General features: G+C 61.5%; 5 protein-coding genes across 7 annotated transcripts; 2 read left to right on the plus strand and 3 right to left on the minus strand.

The window, feature by feature from the left end:
• Positions 1 to 69: 69 nt before the first annotated feature.
• TMC6 (transmembrane channel like 6) lies at positions 70 to 6,368 on the minus strand. 2 transcript variants are annotated; one of them, XM_052687535.1, is made up of 21 exons: positions 6,023 to 6,368; positions 5,465 to 5,550; positions 5,240 to 5,358; positions 5,025 to 5,153; positions 4,744 to 4,902; positions 4,556 to 4,661; positions 4,389 to 4,485; positions 4,047 to 4,301; positions 3,621 to 3,811; positions 3,406 to 3,550; positions 3,090 to 3,245; positions 2,757 to 2,932; positions 2,564 to 2,645; positions 2,176 to 2,273; positions 1,933 to 2,028; positions 1,510 to 1,585; positions 1,194 to 1,327; positions 797 to 973; positions 616 to 694; positions 416 to 493; positions 70 to 163 (listed from the first exon to the last, which is right to left on the minus strand). In XM_052687535.1, the coding sequence occupies exons 2-20, from the start codon at positions 5,518 to 5,520 to the stop codon at positions 422 to 424; spliced, it is 2,403 nt and encodes an 800-aa protein (XP_052543495.1). In that variant the 5' UTR covers positions 5,521 to 5,550; positions 6,023 to 6,368; the 3' UTR covers positions 70 to 163; positions 416 to 421. The 2 variants fall into 2 exon arrangements, with proteins under 2 accessions (XP_052543495.1, XP_052543496.1); XM_052687536.1 differs by having other exon boundaries at positions 85 to 182.
• A 123-nt stretch (positions 6,369 to 6,491) lies between these two features.
• Positions 6,492 to 8,698, plus strand: SYNGR2 (synaptogyrin 2). The gene is made up of 4 exons (XM_052687609.1): positions 6,492 to 6,629; positions 6,923 to 7,160; positions 7,352 to 7,491; positions 7,563 to 8,698. The coding sequence occupies exons 1-4, from the start codon at positions 6,528 to 6,530 to the stop codon at positions 7,758 to 7,760; spliced, it is 678 nt and encodes a 225-aa protein (XP_052543569.1). The 5' UTR covers positions 6,492 to 6,527; the 3' UTR covers positions 7,761 to 8,698.
• Positions 8,699 to 8,927: 229 nt separating this feature from the next.
• TK1 (thymidine kinase 1) lies at positions 8,928 to 11,858 on the minus strand. The gene is made up of 7 exons (XM_052687597.1): positions 11,418 to 11,858; positions 11,146 to 11,177; positions 10,963 to 11,076; positions 10,787 to 10,880; positions 10,604 to 10,693; positions 10,399 to 10,518; positions 8,928 to 10,277 (listed from the first exon to the last, which is right to left on the minus strand). The coding sequence occupies exons 1-7, from the start codon at positions 11,745 to 11,747 to the stop codon at positions 10,119 to 10,121; spliced, it is 939 nt and encodes a 312-aa protein (XP_052543557.1). The 5' UTR covers positions 11,748 to 11,858; the 3' UTR covers positions 8,928 to 10,118.
• On the plus strand, positions 11,808 to 15,136 carry AFMID (arylformamidase). Of its 2 annotated transcripts, none has more exons than XM_052687620.1 (11): positions 11,808 to 11,927; positions 12,024 to 12,114; positions 12,244 to 12,348; positions 12,418 to 12,466; positions 12,660 to 12,745; positions 12,819 to 12,891; positions 13,225 to 13,322; positions 13,588 to 13,666; positions 13,891 to 14,026; positions 14,377 to 14,517; positions 14,681 to 15,136. In XM_052687620.1, exons 1-11 carry the CDS (start codon positions 11,898 to 11,900, stop codon positions 14,708 to 14,710), a joined length of 918 nt encoding a protein of 305 aa, XP_052543580.1. In that variant the 5' UTR covers positions 11,808 to 11,897; the 3' UTR covers positions 14,711 to 15,136. The 2 variants fall into 2 exon arrangements, with proteins under 2 accessions (XP_052543580.1, XP_052543581.1); XM_052687621.1 differs by having other exon boundaries at positions 14,413 to 14,517.
• Positions 15,137 to 15,556: 420 nt separating this feature from the next.
• Positions 15,557 to 18,553, minus strand: LOC128082904 (uncharacterized). The gene is made up of 8 exons (XM_052687572.1): positions 18,411 to 18,553; positions 18,117 to 18,241; positions 17,887 to 17,970; positions 17,433 to 17,521; positions 17,050 to 17,235; positions 16,841 to 16,978; positions 16,566 to 16,758; positions 15,557 to 16,404 (listed from the first exon to the last, which is right to left on the minus strand). Exons 1-8 carry the CDS (start codon positions 18,551 to 18,553, stop codon positions 16,073 to 16,075), a joined length of 1,290 nt encoding a protein of 429 aa, XP_052543532.1. The 3' UTR covers positions 15,557 to 16,072.
• Positions 18,554 to 18,910: the final 357 nt, after the last annotated feature.

Raw genomic sequence — 18,910 nt, forward strand, 5'->3', positions numbered from 1 at the left:
ACCCTTATCTCTGTGCTGCAGCACTGCCCAGGAGACCCGGGCTGCTTCAGAGAGAGCAATAGTTCAAGAGTGCAGTAGTTCTCTGCTCCCAGGGCATTGCCACAGCTGCTGGCTCCAGTTCCTCCTGGTGAGCTGTCCTGTTCTGCCTTGCTCCTTCTTGGGTCTGTGAAAGCAGAAGGTCCCTGTGAAGCCCCAGGGGTTATTCATAGCAGGGAGAGCTGTGTCAGCATACTGTCAGCATGCTGACAGTAGGGATGATGCTCTCCCTGTGCCCACCACCCCCCAGTTCCCTGTCCCAGTTCCTCCACAGTTGCACTGTGCTACTCCCATCCCCCAGCTCCAGCACAGAGCAGAGGAGCACAGTGACCCCCAGCCCTGCCGACCCCCAGCGCTCTCCCCTGGGTCTGGGCCTCACCTGGCATCAAGCATAGCGCACTTTATGGTCATAAATGAAGTGAATCCTCTGAATGAGGAATTTTTTATCCTCCCCCTCCTGTAACAGCAGAGACACCGCAGTGAGCAGTCATGCGGGCTGTGCTCTTCCCAGAGCCACTGGAGCTCAGAACTGCCCTGAGCTGCAGGGACAGAGGCTCAGAGCACACAGAGCTCACACACGTTGGCAATCTGCTCCTTCAGCAGGCAGATGATCTGGCGCTGCCCTCTCAACACCTGGATGTTGAAATAGATGACGGCTCTGCAATGACAGGTGTGCAGGGATGGTGTCACTGTGGCTCAGGGCTTCTGAAGCAGCAGGGGGAACCCAAAAGGTGTGTGTAGGGTTCAGCCTCATACTCACAGCACCATCCCAGTGAGAAAGAAGAGGAAGACAGTGTTCTCCAGCAGGTACTGGGGGATCCAGCCAAACAAGGCGATGTTGGGGTTGGACTCCTCCAGCAGCTCCGCCCAGACCTTCGGTGTTTGGTAGATGGTTTGAAGACCCCGGAAGGGGCCACAGGTTTCTGATGGCTTCTCCCTGAGCAGGCAGAGCGAGTCAGTGGGAAATTGCTTTGGGAGTGCATGGCTGGGCACAGGGCAGTGGCCGGGCAGTGCCCCTGACATTAAGCTCTGCCCTGGCTCCTATTTACAGGAATTGTAAGGGCTGGGCCCCATCAGCTGGGTTGGGGCCTCATCGCCAACCATCCCTGTAGGTGCTGCCCCTGGCAGCATGTGGCTCTGTGCCCATGAATACTCACCACCAGATTGTGTAAGAGACAAAGATGGCTGCACCCAAGAAGGATGGGAAGAAGAGGAGCGTGATGAAGACAGTACTCATATGAGATGCTTGCCAGGGCTTGCTGGGAGACTGGCAGTTCTGCATCAGACTGGTCTGCAGGCAAGGAGCAGCATGCTGTCACCTCCCACAGTGTGACCCCAGGAGTGAGTGCACGCAGCTGCACCCCCTCACGTCCCCATCCCATCCAACAGCTGGGAGCTGAGACCTGAGGGACCCAAGCAGCATCTCTGCCCCTCTGCAAGGAGGGCACTGCTCTCAGGCAGACGCAATCACACCTTTTTGATGTAGAAGAGCAGCAGCAGCTTCACTACTTGTACTGCTGGCAGGAGTGGTGCGAAGAGAACGCCCAGCCTGGGAGAGAGAGAGAGACAAGCTGAGCTGCCTAGGAGAGTAATTTGGGGCTCAGGAGCACCAGGATAGTGGTACCAGCTGCAGTCAGTGTTTCGCAAAGCCAAGAGCAAGCACACAACGTCCTATGCCAGGCCGGCTGCACAGGCTGTGCTCGGTGGCACATCCCACACATCAGGGGTTGGCAGGAGGTCAGACAGCAGAGGTTTCACTGACCCCTGGTGGATGTGTAGCCTCTGCAGCTGCCTACACCAGGACCTGTTGGGTGGCACGAGGCAGGGCTCACAGCAGTGAGCACCACGAGCGCTGGCTGGCAGGGGATGAGCCACATTGGGCTGGAGATGTCTCACCAGGTCAGGGTCTGCCCATACATGAGCTCCAGCACATTTTGGGCAATGTCAAACTCAGGCCTCCGCTTACTCTTCAGCTTCTTCTCCAGAATCAGCCTAGGGAGTGAGAGGAGCTCTGCTGACTGCTGCTGTGCACCCGTCACCCTTGGGCAGCTGCAGAGCCTCTGTGTGCTGAGGCAGAGCCAGCCCAGCTGGAATGGGGAGCGAAGGGCCATGCTGGTAGGCCCTCCTGGGACACATTACCTCCAGAGCAGCTCCCCAAAGCCGGTATCCAGCAGAGTGAATATGAAGTCCATCACCACAAATCGATACAGGTCCTGCCCCACACATGTCTCCCAGCACTGGGGATAGAAGCGTGGTAGTGCCAGGCAGGCAGTGCAGCTGCTCACCTCTATGGCTCTTCATGGGGAGTTTGAAAGGTGGGGAACTTCTTACTTTCTTGCACACCTTCCCCAGCTACCTATATCCCTCTCCCCACCACAGATGCAAACCGTCCAGCACAGCCCCCACTGCTTGACCCCTGCCCACAGCACTGCCCCAGCTCTGCTCTGCACTCCCTGGGCCAGGGGCAATGCAGGGCACACATCCCCATCCCATCCTGCTCAGCCCTGCACTGTCAGCCAGTACCAACCTCCTTGGCAGAGCAGACCAGTCTGTGGCTTAGCCACTGGTAGCAGAGCAGGCCGAGGACCACAATCTTCAGCAGGAGGTTCCTGGGGAGCAGGAGCAAGGATGGGGAGCCCCTGGGCCCCGGGCACAGCAAAGCTGAGCCCCGAGAAAGGAGGGTAAAGCAAACCTGGGGTGCAGGAGGCTCCCCACCCTACCTGCAGATGGCCACGTAGACCTCTGCCTCTGGGGAATCCTGCTTCTCCCACGCTGCCAGCAGGTTGTAGAAGCGGGGCATCAGCGTGTTGAGGAGCGACACGACGAGCGGCAAGGCCAGCAGGACTCCTTCCTGCTGCCACGCACTGCCTGCTGCAGCTCCCTGTTCCTGCTGCACCTGGTGAGTGGTGCCTGGCTCAGCACGGCTGCATGGTTCCTGGTGCCAGCCATGGGCTCAACCCCACTGCTCCCAGCAGCAAGCACAATGCTGACAGCAAGAGGGAGGTGCAGCCGGGCTGCCATCACTGCTCTGCCTCACCTGGTGCTGTGCTTACCGTGTGCATGTGCTCTGAGAAGTAGTACAAGGCCACCACGCAGCCCAGCACCGTGCCCAGTGCTAGGAGCCAGGCAAGCAGGAGCACAGCGATGTGTCGCAGCCGCTGGGGGAGGCTCAGGGGGCAGGAACGCAATCGCTGCTCTGCCAGCAGCTCCTGGAAGACAGCAGAGCAGCCAGGGTGGCTGAGAACGTGAGCTGGGTCTGCATCTAAAGCAACGGTTTATCCTGCTCGCTCAGGTGGGACCTGGAGGGCCGCTGCACAAAGGTGCAGCACAGGATTGGCATACACGTAGCACTGCAACCCCACTCCTCACCTTCAGCTGAGTGCAGATGTTCTCACTCTGTAGCTTCACCGAGTGCCTCTGCACCACCTTGAAGTCCCACGCAGAGAAGATTTTGATGGCCAGGACCCCTGTGGAGCTGCCCACGCGGTAGCTCTTCAGAAAGGAGTGGTACATGCTGCAGGAGGCAACAGGGCAGTCAGGGCAGCAGTGCTGGGCAGTCAGGCAGTGCTGGCAGTGCTGCTCACCTGTACACCAGCAGGATGCAGGTGGCAAAGAAGGAGGCTCCAATGGTGAACATGTATGCCAGTGGCATGTTGTATGGGAGCTGGGTGGCTCTGGAGGGGCTCGTGCTGCCACTGGGGCTGGAGGCAGAGGGGGCGTTCAGGGTGGTGTTGCTGTAGTAGCCGTAGTACAGCAGTGAGTGAGTAAAGGAGCCCTGTGGGGAAATGCACAATAGTACTTGTAGTGAACTCACCGGTGCCAGCAGCACTCTGCCCAGCCTGGTATGGGGTTAGCATCAGCCTGTATGGCACAATGCCCTGGGCAAGGGCAGCAGTGGGGACAAGGGCACAGACCAGAGCATCCCCATGGCACGAGATGCAGGGACATGGAGCAGGGATCAGGTTGGGGGCAGCTCCCAAGCAGCAGAGCACCAACACTGTGGCACTTACCGCTCCGGTGAAGAGCTCGAGGCCAGTGAAGGGATGGGGGCTGGCCACAGCAGGGGGATAGGCAGCCTGCAGGGCCACCACAAAAACCAAAAGGAGGAGGAGGGAGATGATGTTGAACAGCAGAAGCGTCTTGAGGAAGAGGAAATAGGAGAGCACGCTGGAACCAAAGCGGCCACTGATCTGCTTCAAGGCGTAGTGCCAAGGCTGTGCGGCATGGACCAGTGCCAGGAACCTGTACCAGAGGGTCCGGCAGCCCTGGGGAGCGTGGGGACACAGTAAGGGCATCCTGCAGCTGTACAGCCTCCATCACCACCAGCTCTGGCAACTGTGCTGCAGACTTACAAGCACGATGCAGTCCTGGCACCACGCACATGGAGAGGTGGGTTCTGCAGAGTGGGCGCGTAGCCCCGGAGTGCTCCTCTTCTGGCTCAGCTGCCTCCTGCCCAGAACAGGGGGCATCAGGGGGATCCCAGGCTGGGAGAAGCCCAGTCCAGACAACAGGCACCTACCGGAGGTTGCGTTTCTCCTCCAGGCTGAGAGGCACTTCCAGCAGCACTTGGCTACGCTGCGCAGGTGGGAGGCTTGACAGCTCCTTTGCCAGCAGGCTCTGCTTGTCTGAAGGCACAGAAACTCAGAGGGATGCATCCAACAAGACTCATCATGCCCATCCTGAGCCCTACTCCAGGAGAATGCTCACCTGCCAGCGTGGCGTGGGCCGGGTCGGTCTCCAGGTCATACTGCCGCAGGCTGGGCCGTGCTGTGCGGCTGAGCTGCTGCAGGGATGGACGGCCGCTCCGACGCCGCAGCCGCGCCGTGCGGTTGTAGTATTGAGAGATAATGGCCCCACGGCTGCGCCCTGCGGCAGGAACACAGCACTGGGATGGGCGGCCTTAGGGAGAACTCCTGGAAGGGCTCACAGCATGGCACAGCCCGGGCAGGAGGGGCAGAGGGGTGGCACAGGAAGGGGGTGGCACTCACCGATGGTGCGGCTGGGCATGTTGGCCAGGATTCGCAGGGTGGTGGCGTAGCCGGGGTGCTGCTCACCCTGCTCGGGCTCCAGTCCAGTAGTGGCCATGGGGTCCAGGGGGAACAGGAGAGCCGAGGGCTCTGGGGAGAGAGAGGATGTAGGATGAGAGCCAAGATGTACAGGACTGTCTCCCCCCACCCCACATTGCTGCAGTTCTGTGTTGTACCTCTGCTCCTCTCCTGCAGCTCCATTTCTGTTGCTCCTGCCACCAGACTGCTCTGCTCCTCAATGAGCTGGCAGAAGGAGCTGTGCAGGGCTCCCTCATTGTCCGGGCTCGGCTCCTGGCTGCAAGGGCACAAAGCTGAAACCCCCACTCGGCTATGGGGGAGGTGAAGGTCCAGGACAGCTGTGGGCGGGGTAGTTCTGCCCGCGGTGCTCAGCCCGCACTCACCCATCGCTCTCAGTGTTCTCAGGGACTCGGAGAGTAAAGGCAGGCAGTTGGGACATCCCGGAGCCGCGCTGCCTCCCGTACGCTGCCTGCACAGCGAACGCTGCCGTCAGCCCCGCGTCCCCCTCGTGGCACAGAGCCGGAGCTGAGGGCCAGCGTGGGTCCGCCGGGTCTCTGCCGGCCCAGGGGGCGCGCGGCCCGGTGCTGAGCGAGCAGCGAGACAGGAAGGAAGGGAAGGGGGGAGGAGCGCGCACGGAAGGATGCGGGGCGAGCGCTCGTCGAGGCGCCGCCACCGGGGGCCGAGAGCCGGCAGCGCTCTGCTCGGATCGGTTCAATGCAGCGGAACAGCCGTTCCCAGGTCCCGAGCACTCGAGGCCGGAGCACAAAGCTCGTTCCCCTCGTTGCGGATCCCGGCCGCCACCACTGACGGCCCTATGGAGCTGAGCGCCGTCCCCATCCTCGTCCCCGTCCCCTCCCCGCCCCGCACAGACAAAGGCTGCGGGCAGGAAGAGGCCCCGGGCCACGACCCGCCGCCCTCCCCCTGCTCCAGCGGCAGCGCACCCGGTTCCAGCGGCCGCCGCAGACACGTCCGGAGCTTCCCGCGGCGTCCCAGGGCGGCGGGCACGGCACAGCGGCGTCTCGCGTGTGCGCCTCCCGGTGCCAGGCACGGGGCGGCAACGAGCGGCGCGGGCAGGGCGCGGGGCAGGGCGCTCCGGCGCTCCGTACCGCCGGCAGTCACACAAACCGCACCCGTAGGCGCGGGGCCGGATCTCGGCGCGGCACAGAGCACGCCGGGAGGCGCGCGGCGGTCACGAGGAGCGGGGCTCGCGTGGTGCCCGCCGGATCCCGGGAGTCGCACCGCGCGCAGCCCGGGCCGCGGGGCAGATTCGCGCTACCGCGTAGAGCCCCTCACGCCGCGCCGGCGCCGGTCCCCAACCCCGGAGCTCCTCCCAGCACCAGCCGGGGCGGGGCGGGCCCAGCAGGTGGCGGCGGCGGCCTCAGCGCCCGGCCCTCTCGGGGCGGTGCCGCGCAGGAGCGGCCGTAGCGCGGCGGCGGTGGCGGCGCGATGGAGGGCGGCGGCGCGTACGGGGCGGCTAAAGCCGGCGGTGCCTTCGACCCGGTGCGCTTTGTGCAGCAGCCGCAGGTCTTGGCGCGCATCGCCAGCGCGGTGAGTGCGGCCGGGGCGGCCCTGCGCTGCTGTGTCGTGCGGCCGAACCCGGCCTTCCCTTCTCTTTCTCTTTCCCTTTCCCTTTTCCCCCGTCTCCGAGGCCCGGTCCGGCCCGGCGCGGCTGTGTTTCCCTTCCCGCAGCCTTCCCTTTCCTTCCCGCGGCCTTCCCCCCGTGCCCGGCCATAGTCACGGGGCGCTCAGCTGAGCTCGGGGCGGTGCGGGGCTCGGGCAGCCCCCGACGGGGCCCCTCTGCTCCGGGGCCGCCCCCTGACGCCGCCGCTGCCGCCCCGCAGGTGTTCGCCCTGATCGTGTTCGCCTGCCTGGTCGGGGAGGGCTACACCAACTCGCCCCGCTCCTCGCAGCTCTACTGCGTCTTCAACCGCAACGAGGACGCCTGCCGCTACGGCATCGGCATCGGCGTGCTCGCCTTCCTGGCCTGCATTTTCTTCTTCATGGTTGACGCCTACTTCCCGCAGATCAGCAACGCCACCGACCGCAAGTACCTGGTGCTGGCCGACCTCGGCTTCTCGGGTAAGGCCTGGGCCGAGCTCCCGGCAATGGCGGTCCCATGACGTGGCTGCGCGGTGCCTGGCGCAGGGAGCTGCTGCTGGCACGGTGCCTGCAGGCCGTGTGCTGCCAGCCCCGGGGAGCGGCGGGGTTCCGGGAGCAGCAGGGCTCTGGCAGCTGCAGGATGCAGCCCTCACGCCCGCTTCCCCCCGCAGGGCTCTGGACCTTCCTTTGGTTTGTCGGCTTCTGCTTCCTGACCAACCAGTGGGCCTGGACGCACGATGAGGATGTACACATCGTGGCTGACTCGGCGCGTGCTGCCATCACCTTCAGCTTCTTCTCCATCTTCTCATGGGTGAGTGCTGAGGGGGCTCTGCAGGGGTCTTCTGCTTCGTGCCAGGCTCTGACGGGCTCTGCTTTCTGCAGGGTCTCCTGATCGCCTTTGCCTACAAGAGGTATAAGATGGGGGTGGAGGACTTTGCGCACAGCTACGTCGACCCCTCGTCAGAGGTCTCCACGCCGTACTCCAGTTACCCCAACATCAGCCACGACAGCTACCAGCAGCCGCCCTTCACCCAGACCACAGATGCCACCGAGGGCTACCAGCCACCACCGGTGTACTGAACCCAGCCCGCAGGGATGGCTGTACAAGTGCAATTTTCTCTCGTGGGGTGGGAAGGGAGGGACCTATAACTTGAATGGGGAAGAGGGCAGGAGGGTGATGGTTGCTTTGTGTGAAGACCACTGGGGGTTGGGTGGATGCCAGGGCAGAGGGTAGGGCCTGGTGCCTGTGGTGGGGCTGTGTGCTCCCTGCTGTGAAGCAGTGATGGCTGAGTAGAACCTGCTGTGCACAGCCAGCTCCCATGGGGGGTGGAGGGTTGGTGCTCTGGAGTGGCAGAGCCCGAGCCTCACTGCTGTGCCTTTGGGGGAGTAATGGTGAGCACCCCTTGTTCCCTCCCGGTGCTGCTGCCTTGGCCAGCTCTGCTGACTGCAGTCCCCAGGTGCCACCTTTAACTGCTGTAGCATCTGTCCCAGCACAGCTGCATGGTGCAGTCCAGCTCCTGCCTGCCACTGGGTTTGCGTGCCTTCCTCTCCTCCTTCAGCTGCTGCTGGCTGAGCTTGATGCCAAAGCCTCATCTCCTGAATATGCACCTTTGTGCTGTGCCTTCCCCAGAGCCTGCACGGGAGCAGCTGGCACTCATTGGTTTGGGATCTGTGGGAGTGGTGGGTGCTGGGCTCACGGCAGGGCAGCTCCCTTCCCCCAGAGCATCTCCCTGCCAACTGCAGACCCTGTGTCTGTCTCCCACTGAACCCTGCTGGGTCTCCCCATGCCCTGCTCGCTGCTGTCCAAGCTGTGCCCTGCTCAGCAGCCACTGCCCCAGGCTGGGTGCCGTGCTGTGCCTCCGCGTGGGCCGTGGCTTTGTCTCAGGTTGTGTGCTGCTGTGCCTGTTGTGAAGCTGTTCCCAGCAGCAGCGTGAGGTATGTGAGCTGTAGCTGCTGGGGCTGATATTCAGCTATGCCTTTATCACTGTAGAAATGGAATAAACTTTTTCACCTAGCCACCACCTGTGTTTCTTCTCTGAAGAACTGGGTTCTTCCCCTGTGCTGTGTGCTGGGGGGCAGCTGTGGAGCTGGTGCCTGTTGTGCTATCAACAACAAGCTCACGCCAGCACCTATTTTTAGCAAGGCTTGCTGCTCCTCAGGACAGCCTGAGCAACATCAGTGCCGTGTGACCAGCAGCCAGCACACACTGCTGCTTTGTGAGCAGGAAAGCCACACACCAGACTGCTCTGAAAAGACACAGGCAATTTTATTAAGTTATTTATTAATCTAGAATACAAGCACTACTGCCTGTTCCTCATGCCTAGAATGAAGGCCCAGGCCTGACAAAGGTTTGTGAACACCATGGCTGCAATTGCTTTAGTTAACACAAAGGAAGTGGGGTTTCAGAGTCTTTGAGGGCAGCTGCCTGCTCCTCAGCACAGTAGTAAACAAGTATTGTAGAGAGCACTGTGTTTGAGAGAGGATTGACAAAGCCCAAACAGAACCAAGAGCTACTGCTCAGAGCTCAAGGAATCTGATGAGAAAAAGCACTTTATACAAAGGAGACCCGTTCCCAGGTTGCTGGATCTTCAGAGGAGCAGTAGCCCAACTCTCTACAGTTTAATTCCTGATTCCCCCAAACTTCCTCAGGTCACTTAAGCCCTATGAAGTGGCTGCATGTTGCTTGAACTTGTGTAGAAAATCCTTTTTAATTTCAAAGGCTAGAATGAGCCTAGGAGTCAGGCTGACAAGCCTTCCTTCTTCCCTCCTCCATTTAAAAACAAAACAAAAACAAGAACTATGTATTTACAGCAAATTTAACAGCAAGCTAATTGGCTATACACAATTGTTAAGAGACTGCAAAGGGCCAGGCTGCTGCTCTGTGTCAGTCGAAGTTGTGCCACTGTTGCATAGCAAGGGAAGGGGCATCTCCTCAGGCTGTATTAAAAAGGAAGTGGCTTTCAGAAGCCAAGTTACTGTATGCTGTTGTAAGAAACCCAGAATTTAGCAGCAGCACACAGAAAAGGCTGTTTGCAGGCAAGTTACCTGGCTACCGGTGGTGAGTCTGAACATGTGCCAGGAGCAGGAGGGCAGACCAAGCAAGCTGTCAGTGCCCCACAGCCTGGGTTGGTGTGGCAGCTTTCCAGCATGTTTGTATGGCAGCATCAGTAATTAAATCTCTTTTCCACGTTCTGGGAAAGCAACTCCCTTTTAGTCAGACTCTGTTTTCAGCTCTCCCTGGCATCAGGTCCAGCTGATTGCCCTCTTTCCTGGCACTTGGAGCAGAGGAAGAGCAGCTTGGTTTGGTAGGTAGAGCTATGGCATTTAACAGTTTTGATAAAGGGAGGGGAAGCCAGATCTGAAGTCCAGGAGCTGCAACTTTTAGCTTCTTTCCTTGTATCCTCTCCTTCCCCCCCCCCCCACACTGGAGTGTAGCAATCAAGAAGCAAAGATCTTCCGTGAGGCTGGCATATCCAGCTGCTTCACCTCCATGGGCACGTTCTCCTTGTTTTCTGACCCAAGCTGTTGAGGCCTCTTCTGGAAGTAGCAAGCTCGGCAGACAGAGTGGTATTTGTCTGCTCCTCCAATCACTTCAACCTATCAAGGAAATCAGAAGAATGACTCTGCAGAGATCAGCTTACCTGAGAAGATCCTTTCTAGACTAGCAGAGCTGGCAAGGTGGAGCTGCTATAGTGCTTTGTGTTCCAAGGGAACTTACCTCCCTCTCTGCTCCCAGCCTCTTTGTGTAGGAGGCCTCTCGGTAGCACTCCATGCACACAGCGTTCAGCTTCACCACGCTCTCAGCCAGCGGGACCAGGTTCAGGATGCTCCCAAAAGCCTGCATCGAGACAGAGGCTGTATTGTTAGTTGAGTCTGGTGAGGTTCCCAGTGCAGCTGCTGTACTAAAACTAAAGCATTTCTACCTTTCTCTGGAAAGTCCCATCAAGAGCAGCAACAATGATGGTTTTCCCAGCGTTGGCCATCTTTTCACAGAACTCCACAATGTCTGGGAACTACAAGAGGTACAGAAACAGCAGCTTCAGGAGGAAGAAGGGGCAGTGCTCTGCTCCAGGTCTAGCAGTGCACACCCCAGGCCACACACTTACAAACTGCCCTTCATCGATGCCAATGACCGCAGAGCCCAGAGCCTCCTGGTACACATCCTTAAGGGCACAGGCAGGGCGGGCCTCCATAGTGTTCCTGAAGGGGAACAGAAGGAGAGGATGAGCCAGGCAGCCCAGCCACAGGTCCACGGGCACAGATCCTCCTGCCCATAGCCCACCTGTCATGTGTGGAGACGCCGGTGGTGCAGTAGCGGGTGTCCTTGGCGTATTTCACCAGCAGACACCGGTACTGAGCGAGCTGGAAGCGCCGCACGCGCCGCATGAGCTCTGTGCTGCGAGAGCAGGAGTCAGCAGACCCAGCCACAGCCTGCTGCAGCCCAGCCCATCCCGCCCCGCCTTACCTCTTCCCAGAGAACATGGGGCCGAAGATCACCTGGAGACAGAGCCACACGGTCAGTGGTGAGATGCCGGACTGCCATCGCCCCGCTGCAGCGCTTCAGCCCCCACCCGGCCCCCACGGCCGCCCCGCACAGCCGCGGCACCGAAACATCCCCCGGCCCGGCCCTCCATTACCGGTGCCGCGCAGCCCCGGAACTCGGCATCCCCTCGCAGCGGACCCGGCCCCACCAATCCCGGCTCCGCCCGCACCCAGCGGCCCCGCCCCGACCGGTACCTGGATCTGCCCACGCGGGCGGCTGGGTGAGCCGGGATGCACGCCGGGCACGGTCAGACAGCTCATGGCCGCGCCGCTGCTCACAGACCGACCGACCGACCGACCGACCGACTGACTGACTGAACGACTCACAGCCCGCGCGCGCGCCGCCGGACCGGCCAATCCGCGACAGCCTCGCGCCCATGGATCGCCGCCGCCGGCCAATCCGAGCAGAGTTATCCCCGCAGCGCCGACCAATCCGGGCGCAGGCGGGAGAATTCTCATTTCTCGCCGCGCTCCCACGGAGCGAGCTGCCTTCCCGGCGTGCCTCGCGCGGGGCTCTGTCGTCATCGCTTCGTCCGCTGGGTCAGAGGCCTCAGCTCGGCCCCGCTGCCCGGCCTGACCCGACACCCGGCGGCCAATGGCCAAGGGGCGGCCCCGCCCAGTGCCCCGACCCGGCCCGGTCGCCAGCGGCAGCGGAGCCGGGTGGTTGAAGAGAAGATGGGACGGTGGCAGGACATGGATCTGGAGGTGCGGGGCGCGGGGTCTGGCCGGGCTGAAGCCTCCTGCTTCGTGCCCCGGGTCCGGCCGCCCCCTCCGTGCAGCCCCGCGTTCGTGTGCCCGCAGGAGCTGGAGGAGCAATACTCGCCCAGCCGCTGGTCCCGCCGTATGGACAGCGAGAGCGTCATCCAGGCCCACATCGATGTGATGACCGCAGGTGGGGGGCGCGGCCGGGCCCGGCGGGCAGCACCGAAATGGGCACGGCCCCAACCCGGGCCTGCAGAGCTCAGCACGGAGCTGCGGTGCTGCGTACGGTCTGCGGGCTGATTCTTCCCCGGCTCCACAGGAACGCAGAAGGCCCAGGCTGCTGCACAGACCTCGCTGCACGTCCCCTATGGAGATGGGGATGGGGAGAAGCTCGATATTTATTTTCCTGCGGACTCTAATGAAAGTAGGTGGTGAGCACGGTGACTGGGGGGTGAGGTCATGTCTGTGTGCTTACCTGTGCTGTGCTGTGCAGCTTTCCCGGTCTTTGTCTACATCCATGGTGGATACTGGCAGTGCTTGAGGTAAGACAGACTTCTGATATGGGCTCCCTTGAGAAGGGAGTTCCCAGGCTTCCTTTACATCTTCCTTCTCTAGAGAACAACACTAAACCCAGACTTTGGTATCCTGGACCCAATGGCCATCCCAGCCAGCTCCATGAGGACATCTGTCTGTCCCCTGGAGCTCGGCAGCTTCTCTCTCTCTGCCCCCCCACAGTAAGGACGCGTCGGGTTTCGCAGCCCCTGCGCTGCTGTCACAGGGCATTGCAGTGGTGGCCATGGGTTACGACATTGCTCCCAAAGGTAGGCAGGGCCCAATAGGGGGCATGACTTCCCCCGGTGGCCTGGTGCCCATCTGGCTCTGCACTCTGCTCAGGTCACATGGATGCAATGGTGCTCCAGGTGCGACGCAGCCTTGCCTTCCTGGTGAAGCAATACCACAGGATCAGGTGGGCAGCATGCAGTGCCCGGTGTCCCTGTTTCCTGTGCCAACAGCCTCTACTGCTTCTGTCTGGTCTCAGACAGATTGTGTCCCTGTTGCTCCCTGGTGGATTATTGCATGGGGGTGGCTGTGACAGAAACAGGATGGGGGAGCCCTGAGTTATGATTAAGACCTCAGTGCCTTGGTGCAGCACCACTGACTGCAATCCTTTCTCACTGTACAATGGCTCAGTTGGTGGACTGGGAAATATGGCCAGTCTGCAGCTCCTGGGGCACTGCAACTGGGATGTCCCCAGCATGTGACGCGCTCTTTCTTCGTGCTTATGGCTCTTTCTCTCTAGGGGTATTTACTTGTGTGGGCACTCAGCAGGGGCTCACCTGGCAGCCATGGTCTTGTCCACAGACTGGACAGAATTTGGAGTGGTTCCAGATATCAGAGGTAGTGCCTTTAGAGACCCCTGTTCTGGAGGGCTGGTGTTCAGCACCAGGGGGCTGCACCTGGGCGTCTTCTGCTTTACTATTCTGCAATCTGTTAAGCTGATCACTTACTTCAGCTGGTTGCATCTTGCATGTCCTGGGGGAAGAAGAATCTGAGCTCCTGGTGCAGCCCAGCAGCCTCCCTCTATTGCTCTAGAGCCATGGGGACTTAGGCATGAGGAGGCCTGAACTGCAGAGACACTCACCCACCACATCTGTGTTTGCAGGAGCTGTTCTGGTGAGCGGTGTGTATGACCTGGAGCCCCTTCTGCACACCTACGTGAATGATGCACTGAACATGAGCCTGTGAGTCCGTCTGTGGTAGGAAAAGCATATGGAAAAGGGCACGGGCAGCTTGTGAGCATGTGTGGCTTTGGTCAGCACAGCCTGTGGGCAAACACCAACAGCTTTGCAGCCTGCTCTGCCCATGCATGCAGGCCCTGCACCCTCTGTCTTGCTGGTGCGTGCTGCTGAGGTGTGGGGGTGCACACAGGCACACACTGGCTGTCACTGCAGTGTCTCCTCCCCAGGGAAGTGGCCCAGAGGAACAGCCCCATCCTGTGTGTCACACAAGCAGTGCCTGTGGCTGCATCCTGTGAGGTGCTTGTGGCTGTGGCCCAGCATGACTCCCCGGAGTTCCGCAGGCAGTCACAGGAGTACAGCCAGGTGAGCTATGCAGGGATGCTGTGTGGGCTGCCCTACTTAGACCTGCTCTGCACCCTCTGCAAACCCTTAAGTGAAGCGGGCTCTGGCTTGGAGATTTCTGAGCTGGTAATGCAGAGCTGCAAAGAAGAGAGTGGGGCTGGCTGCACTGCTGAATCAGGACTGCCTCCTGCTTTGGGAAGGTGCCTCTTCTTGCCATTGGGCCCAGCTCTTTCTTCCAGTCAGCTCTGGTGATTAAGAGCTCACGTGCTGTATCAGAGTAGTATTTCTGCTGCTGGTGTGATGACCACCCTCATCAGGGGAGAATGCTGGTCCTTGCTGAGCCGTTGCTCATGCTGTGCTGTGGGGCCCAGCTGGGGTTCCCCCTGCCAGCACTGATCTGTCCACAGGCTCTGCGCTTAGCTGGTTGGTCTGTCTCTTTGTTGGATCTTGCCAGCGTGGATCACTTTGACATCATTGAGAAGTTGTCAGAGGAAACTTATGTCCTCACTCAGGTAAGGGGGAGAGGCTCTCTCCTGCAGCCACCACCTTTTGCTGTCCTGAGTACAGCTCAGAGCTGCCAGGCCGGGAGGGAGGGCAGTTGCAATGGGTGTTTTCCCCCAGCGTGAGGCGCTGTGGGGCCAGGCACCATTCACAGCATTCGGTTCCTCATGCCAGGTGATTCTGAACATGATTGCGAGAGCTTGATGACATGTTGGAACAAACTGGAGATGGAAACCTCAGCCCTGTGCAGTGACAGACAGCCTTCATGCACTCTGCCCTGTGCTTGTCCTTGTTTTCTCTTTCCAGCCCATTGGGGCCCCTGTGGCACACGGCAGTTGCTGCTCCAAGATACCATTTTTGGTTCTGTAAGGGGCAGATGAGCCTCCACTGCTCCTCCCAGCCTGCCAGCAGCATGCCCTCACAGCAGGAGAGCTCCAGTTAGCACAGGCTAGTGTCAGTGATGATATTCCTTCATTGAGGTGTTCCTGTGCTTCGTGGATGTTCTCTGAGCTGGGCCATCTGTGGTGAGCAGAGCTGACTGCCTGCTGTGGGTCTGTCTGCTGACTGGATGTTGAAGTTTGTTCCTTGAAGCTGCTAATTGCCAATACAAAATAAAATAGGAATAAGTGCTGCCTGGGTGGAAATCTTGGGAACGTGTAACTGTGCTCAGCTATTGAGCATACTTAGCTGATGCATAGAGAAGCTGCTCTGTGGCAGAGCTTGGGTCCTGAGGAGGGCAGTTCTGTGTCAGGCAGTAGGGAGAGCACCACTCAGCTCTTTGTGCACATGGGACAGAGGGGCCCTGCAGCAACACAGCCACTGTCACGGGGTGCAACAGCAGCAGTTACAGGAGCTGCCTGCAGGCAGGCAGGGCTGTGCCTGGGACAGCCCTGGTCAGACAGGAGCTCTGCTGCTGGGAAGTAGCCCTGTTCCTGTGTCTGTGAGGCACCTGCATGTTCTCAGGAGCACTTCTTCCATGGAGACCTCCTGGCCTTGGCAGCATCCATGCTGCAGAGTAAGGGGAGGAGCATCTTTGGGGGGAAAAAAACATTCTGCATTGCCAAAAAATGTTTATTTAGACCTCAGTTGCCTCACTAGACCAGTAAGAACTGTGCTGAGCACAGAAGGCTGTAGAGAACTCTTCCTGTTCCTGTGCAGCATGACCCAGAGGCCCTGGATGCTGCTTGTCCTACTTTGGCTGTGTGGTGTGGGCCGTGGCAGTCCCAGCTGCTGTGGGCTGAGGACTGGAGTGCTTGGGATGGCACATGCTGGATGGCAAGCGGCCTTGGCATGGCCAGGCTGGTGGTGTGAGCTGTGGGCACGTCTGGGAAAGAAATTGCCCCAGGAGGTGTGGTGCTCTTTTGGGAAGCTGTGAACTGCGGTCTCCCTAGGGTTGGGCTTGCATGCTGGCTTGCAGGGGTGGAGATGGTGCTGCAGCTGGTTGGGAACATGCCTGGAGCACGCTGTGGGAGGTCCCAGCCCCTTTGCCAGCAGCTGCCCCAGCCCACATGCTTGCCTGCTGCAGCCCAGCAGGGATGGCTCTCCCACGGGGCTGGGAGGAGGCACTCAGTGCTCTCCTGTGCCACGAGGACCGGGGCCCCGGCCCTGGGCCAGCTTCTCCTGACACTTTCTGGCCACAAAGCCCAGCTTGTTCAGAGCGAGCTCAGTGTCATGGGCTGAGACATCACAGTGCCAGACCGCACGGACAGTGCGCTCCGACCAGGGGAACAGCAGGACGCTGACAGTGCAGCCCGTCTCAGCCAGCTCCTCCTCGCTCACTGCCTGCAGGTATGTGCAGAGCTCTGCTGGGGGCAGCCCCTTCACTTCCACCATCACGATGTTCGTCTCTACAGCCGCCAGGCTGACAGAGCAAAGAGGTGAATTCAGCTCCTGGATGCCTGTGGAGGTGCAGGCTGTCAGGCTGCCAGCTCAGTGCTCCAGCAGGAGGCTGCTCAGGCACTGCATCTGCAACAGGACCCGGCTCTGCAGCTGCGCACTGAACCTGCAGGGGAGCGAGTTTATGCTGAGGGCACCAAATGTCCCGAGGAAGCTGAGTTACCTTGAGCGAAGCGGCGGGCGTTGTCGTGGTCTCTGCGCAGCGTTTCCTCTGCCTGCTCCAACCCGATGCGGGCAGCAGCCGCCAGCACGCCCGCCTGCCTCATCCCACCTCCCAGCAGCTTCCGCACCCTCCAGGCCTCCGCCACAAATGCCCGGCATCCAGCAAGCACTGCCCCAGCCGGGGCACCGAGGCCCTGCAGATCCAGGAAGGTGGTGTGAGCGCTGCCCGCAGCCTGAGCACCGTGTCCCCGCCCCGGGCTCCCTGTGTGAGCTCACCTTGGAGAAGCACAGGGACACGGAGTCGCAGTGCTGGGTGATGCGGGCCGGCTCCACGGCCTGGGCCACCGCTGCATTCATCAGCCGTGCTCCATCCACGTGCACCCGCAGCCCGTAGCGCTCAGCCAGCAGGCGTACCTAAGTGGGGGTGCAGCTGCTGTGAGCTGTGCTGGGCCGTGAGGACCCCCAGCCCCGCCGGCAGCTCCCACCTGCTGCAGGTAGGTGAGAGGCAGCGCCCGGCCGCCTGCTGAGCTGTGCGTGTTCTCCAGGCAGATGAGCTCAGGGCGGGGGTGGTAGCGGCTGCCATGGGCCTCACGGATGGCCAGCTCCAGCTGCTCCAGATCCAAGGTGCCGTCAGGAAGGTCTGACAGAGCCTGTGAGTGGACCCCTGCGACCTGCGCAGGCAGCAGAGCTGGAGGGAGGTTGCCCTGCCGTCCGCTGTCCCTCAGTCTCCAGTCCATCAGCCCCAGTCGTGGCTCGGGTGATGCTGTCACAGACCCGAAGGGGACCTTCCTGCTGCCAGAGGAGGGCAGCAGCAAGCCGCTGTTTGCCCCGGGGCATCCCCTCACTTCCCCAGCAGCGCAGCACCCACCTGTGCAGCCCCGCCGTGCTCATAGATGTGCAAGTGGGCCTGGGCACCCAGCAGCAGCTGGGCCCCTCTGCGCTGGCAGTGGCACATCACTGAGAGAAGAGGGGAGTGAGCACAATGTGTGAGTGTGGGGCTGGGTGCCCCCCCCCCCCGGCAGGAAGGGGGTCACTTGTCTGCAGTGGCTAGAGGGAGAATGGCCCCAGAGTGGTGTTGCAGTGCCACAGCTTTCATGTGCATGGGGCTGAGCGTGATGCAGGGTCTGCTCCTGGTGGAGGTGCGGAAGCTGCCGCTCCCCCAGCCCTGCGGCCATCAGGGTGGAAAGCATAGCAGCTTTTTGAGCAGGACCAGGGCTCCCCCAGAGAGGTCTGGGACTGCTTGTACCTTCTCCATCCTTCACTGGGGGGGCATAAACCAACCCCAGGTATGTAGGGCAGGGAGAGCAGCACTGGGTACTCACCTGCAATAAGGTTTGCCATTGTAGCCGTGGGTACAAAAAGGGCATCCTCCATTCCCAAGATCCTCGCAGCCAGCTGCTGCAGCTCTGAATAGAGGAAACGTGCAGAACAAGAGTGGGAAAGAGGTCTGGACTACAGCCCTGTGTGCTCCATACATCTCCTCCCCAGCACAGCCTTTGGCTCGGCCCGGGGAGTGCGACAGTGCAGCAAGGGCTGCCGGCCGCGCGCTCACCGTTGACCGTGGGGTCTTCGCCGTAGTCGTCGTCCCCCACGGCGGCCCGGGCCATGGCACTGCGCATAGCGGGGCCGGGCCGCGTAACGGTGTCGCTGCGCAGATCCACCACGTGCTGCGGGCGCCTGCGGGGAAAGCCAGAGAAGGGGTGGTCCGTGCTGCTGGGGAGAGGCTGCCCACCCCTCACCCCCTTTTCCCCCCCGCTGCGCCGAACCGAACCCGAACCACCTCTTCCTGCCCCGGGAACAGCACCCCCCCCCCCGAATGGGGCCCGGCCGCGACCTCCGCACGCACCCAAGCGCCGCTCCGCCCCGCGGCGACCCCGCGCCGCCCCCGGTCCCGCCGTCCCCCGCCATGGCCGCGCCGCCACTGCGGGACCCCGCTCCGTGCAACAGCGCCCGGCGGAGCGCAGCCCCCGCGCCCCGCGCCGCCAGCATCGCCGGGACCGCCGGGACCGCTGGGACCGCCCCGCCGCAAGGGCTCCCGGGGCACGTAGTCCACTCCGGGATCGGGCCCGGCTCCGCTGCCCGCAGTCGTGCTCTCCCCCCGGCGGGGCCGCGGCGTGGCGGCACACCGAGCCCGCGGCAGGGTCCCCGTCCCAGCTCTCCTGTGGGCGCTGCCGAGTGCAGCCGGTCGCCCCGCTGCTGCCGCTCGGGACCCCGAAAGGACCCCGGGGCGCCCGCCCGCAGCACCCTCCCCAGCCCACGCCTCTGTGCCGGGGGCAGGCTGGGGCTGAGGGCAGGCACCGTTCGGTGCAATGTGCTCAGCGTGCCCCTGCCCCGCTGGCAGATCCC

The sequence above is a fragment of the Tympanuchus pallidicinctus genome, unplaced genomic scaffold (genome assembly GCF_026119805.1).
Source record: "Tympanuchus pallidicinctus isolate F22 unplaced genomic scaffold, pur_lepc_1.0 scaffold23, whole genome shotgun sequence".
Lineage (NCBI taxonomy): Eukaryota > Metazoa > Chordata > Aves > Galliformes > Phasianidae > Tympanuchus > Tympanuchus pallidicinctus.

Coding starts and splice junctions, on each gene's coding strand:
- TK1 (XM_052687597.1), bottom strand. CDS start 11,747: ATGACGACAGAGCCCCGCGCGAGGCACGCCGGGAAGGCAGCTCGCTCC. Junction 10,519..10,603: donor ATGGGACTTTCCAGAGAAAG/GTAGAAATGCTT, acceptor GTCTCGATGCAG/GCTTTTGGGAGCATCCTGAA. Junction 10,278..10,398: donor GGCTGGGAGCAGAGAGGGAG/GTAAGTTCCCTT, acceptor TTTCCTTGATAG/GTTGAAGTGATTGGAGGAGC.
- TMC6 (XM_052687535.1), bottom strand. CDS start 5,520: ATGTCCCAACTGCCTGCCTTTACTCTCCGAGTCCCTGAGAACACTGAG. Junction 1,586..1,932: donor TATGGGCAGACCCTGACCTG/GTGAGACATCTC, acceptor TCTCTCTCCCAG/GCTGGGCGTTCTCTTCGCAC. Junction 494..615: donor TGAAGGAGCAGATTGCCAAC/GTGTGTGAGCTC, acceptor CTGCTGTTACAG/GAGGGGGAGGATAAAAAATT.
- LOC128082904 (XM_052687572.1), bottom strand. CDS start 18,553: ATGCTGGCGGCGCGGGGCGCGGGGGCTGCGCTCCGCCGGGCGCTGTTG. Junction 18,242..18,410: donor CGGGGCGGAGCGGCGCTTGG/GTGCGTGCGGAG, acceptor CTTTCCCCGCAG/GCGCCCGCAGCACGTGGTGG. Junction 16,405..16,565: donor CGCCCGCCGCTTCGCTCAAG/GTAACTCAGCTT, acceptor GCACCTCCACAG/GCATCCAGGAGCTGAATTCA.
- AFMID (XM_052687620.1), top strand. CDS start 11,898: ATGGGACGGTGGCAGGACATGGATCTGGAG. Junction 12,467..12,659: donor GGATACTGGCAGTGCTTGAG/GTAAGACAGACT, acceptor GCCCCCCCACAG/TAAGGACGCGTCGGGTTTCG. Junction 13,667..13,890: donor GATGCACTGAACATGAGCCT/GTGAGTCCGTCT, acceptor TCTCCTCCCCAG/GGAAGTGGCCCAGAGGAACA.
- SYNGR2 (XM_052687609.1), top strand. CDS start 6,528: ATGGAGGGCGGCGGCGCGTACGGGGCGGCTAAAGCCGGCGGTGCCTTC. Junction 6,630..6,922: donor TGGCGCGCATCGCCAGCGCG/GTGAGTGCGGCC, acceptor GCCGCCCCGCAG/GTGTTCGCCCTGATCGTGTT. Junction 7,161..7,351: donor GGCCGACCTCGGCTTCTCGG/GTAAGGCCTGGG, acceptor TTCCCCCCGCAG/GGCTCTGGACCTTCCTTTGG.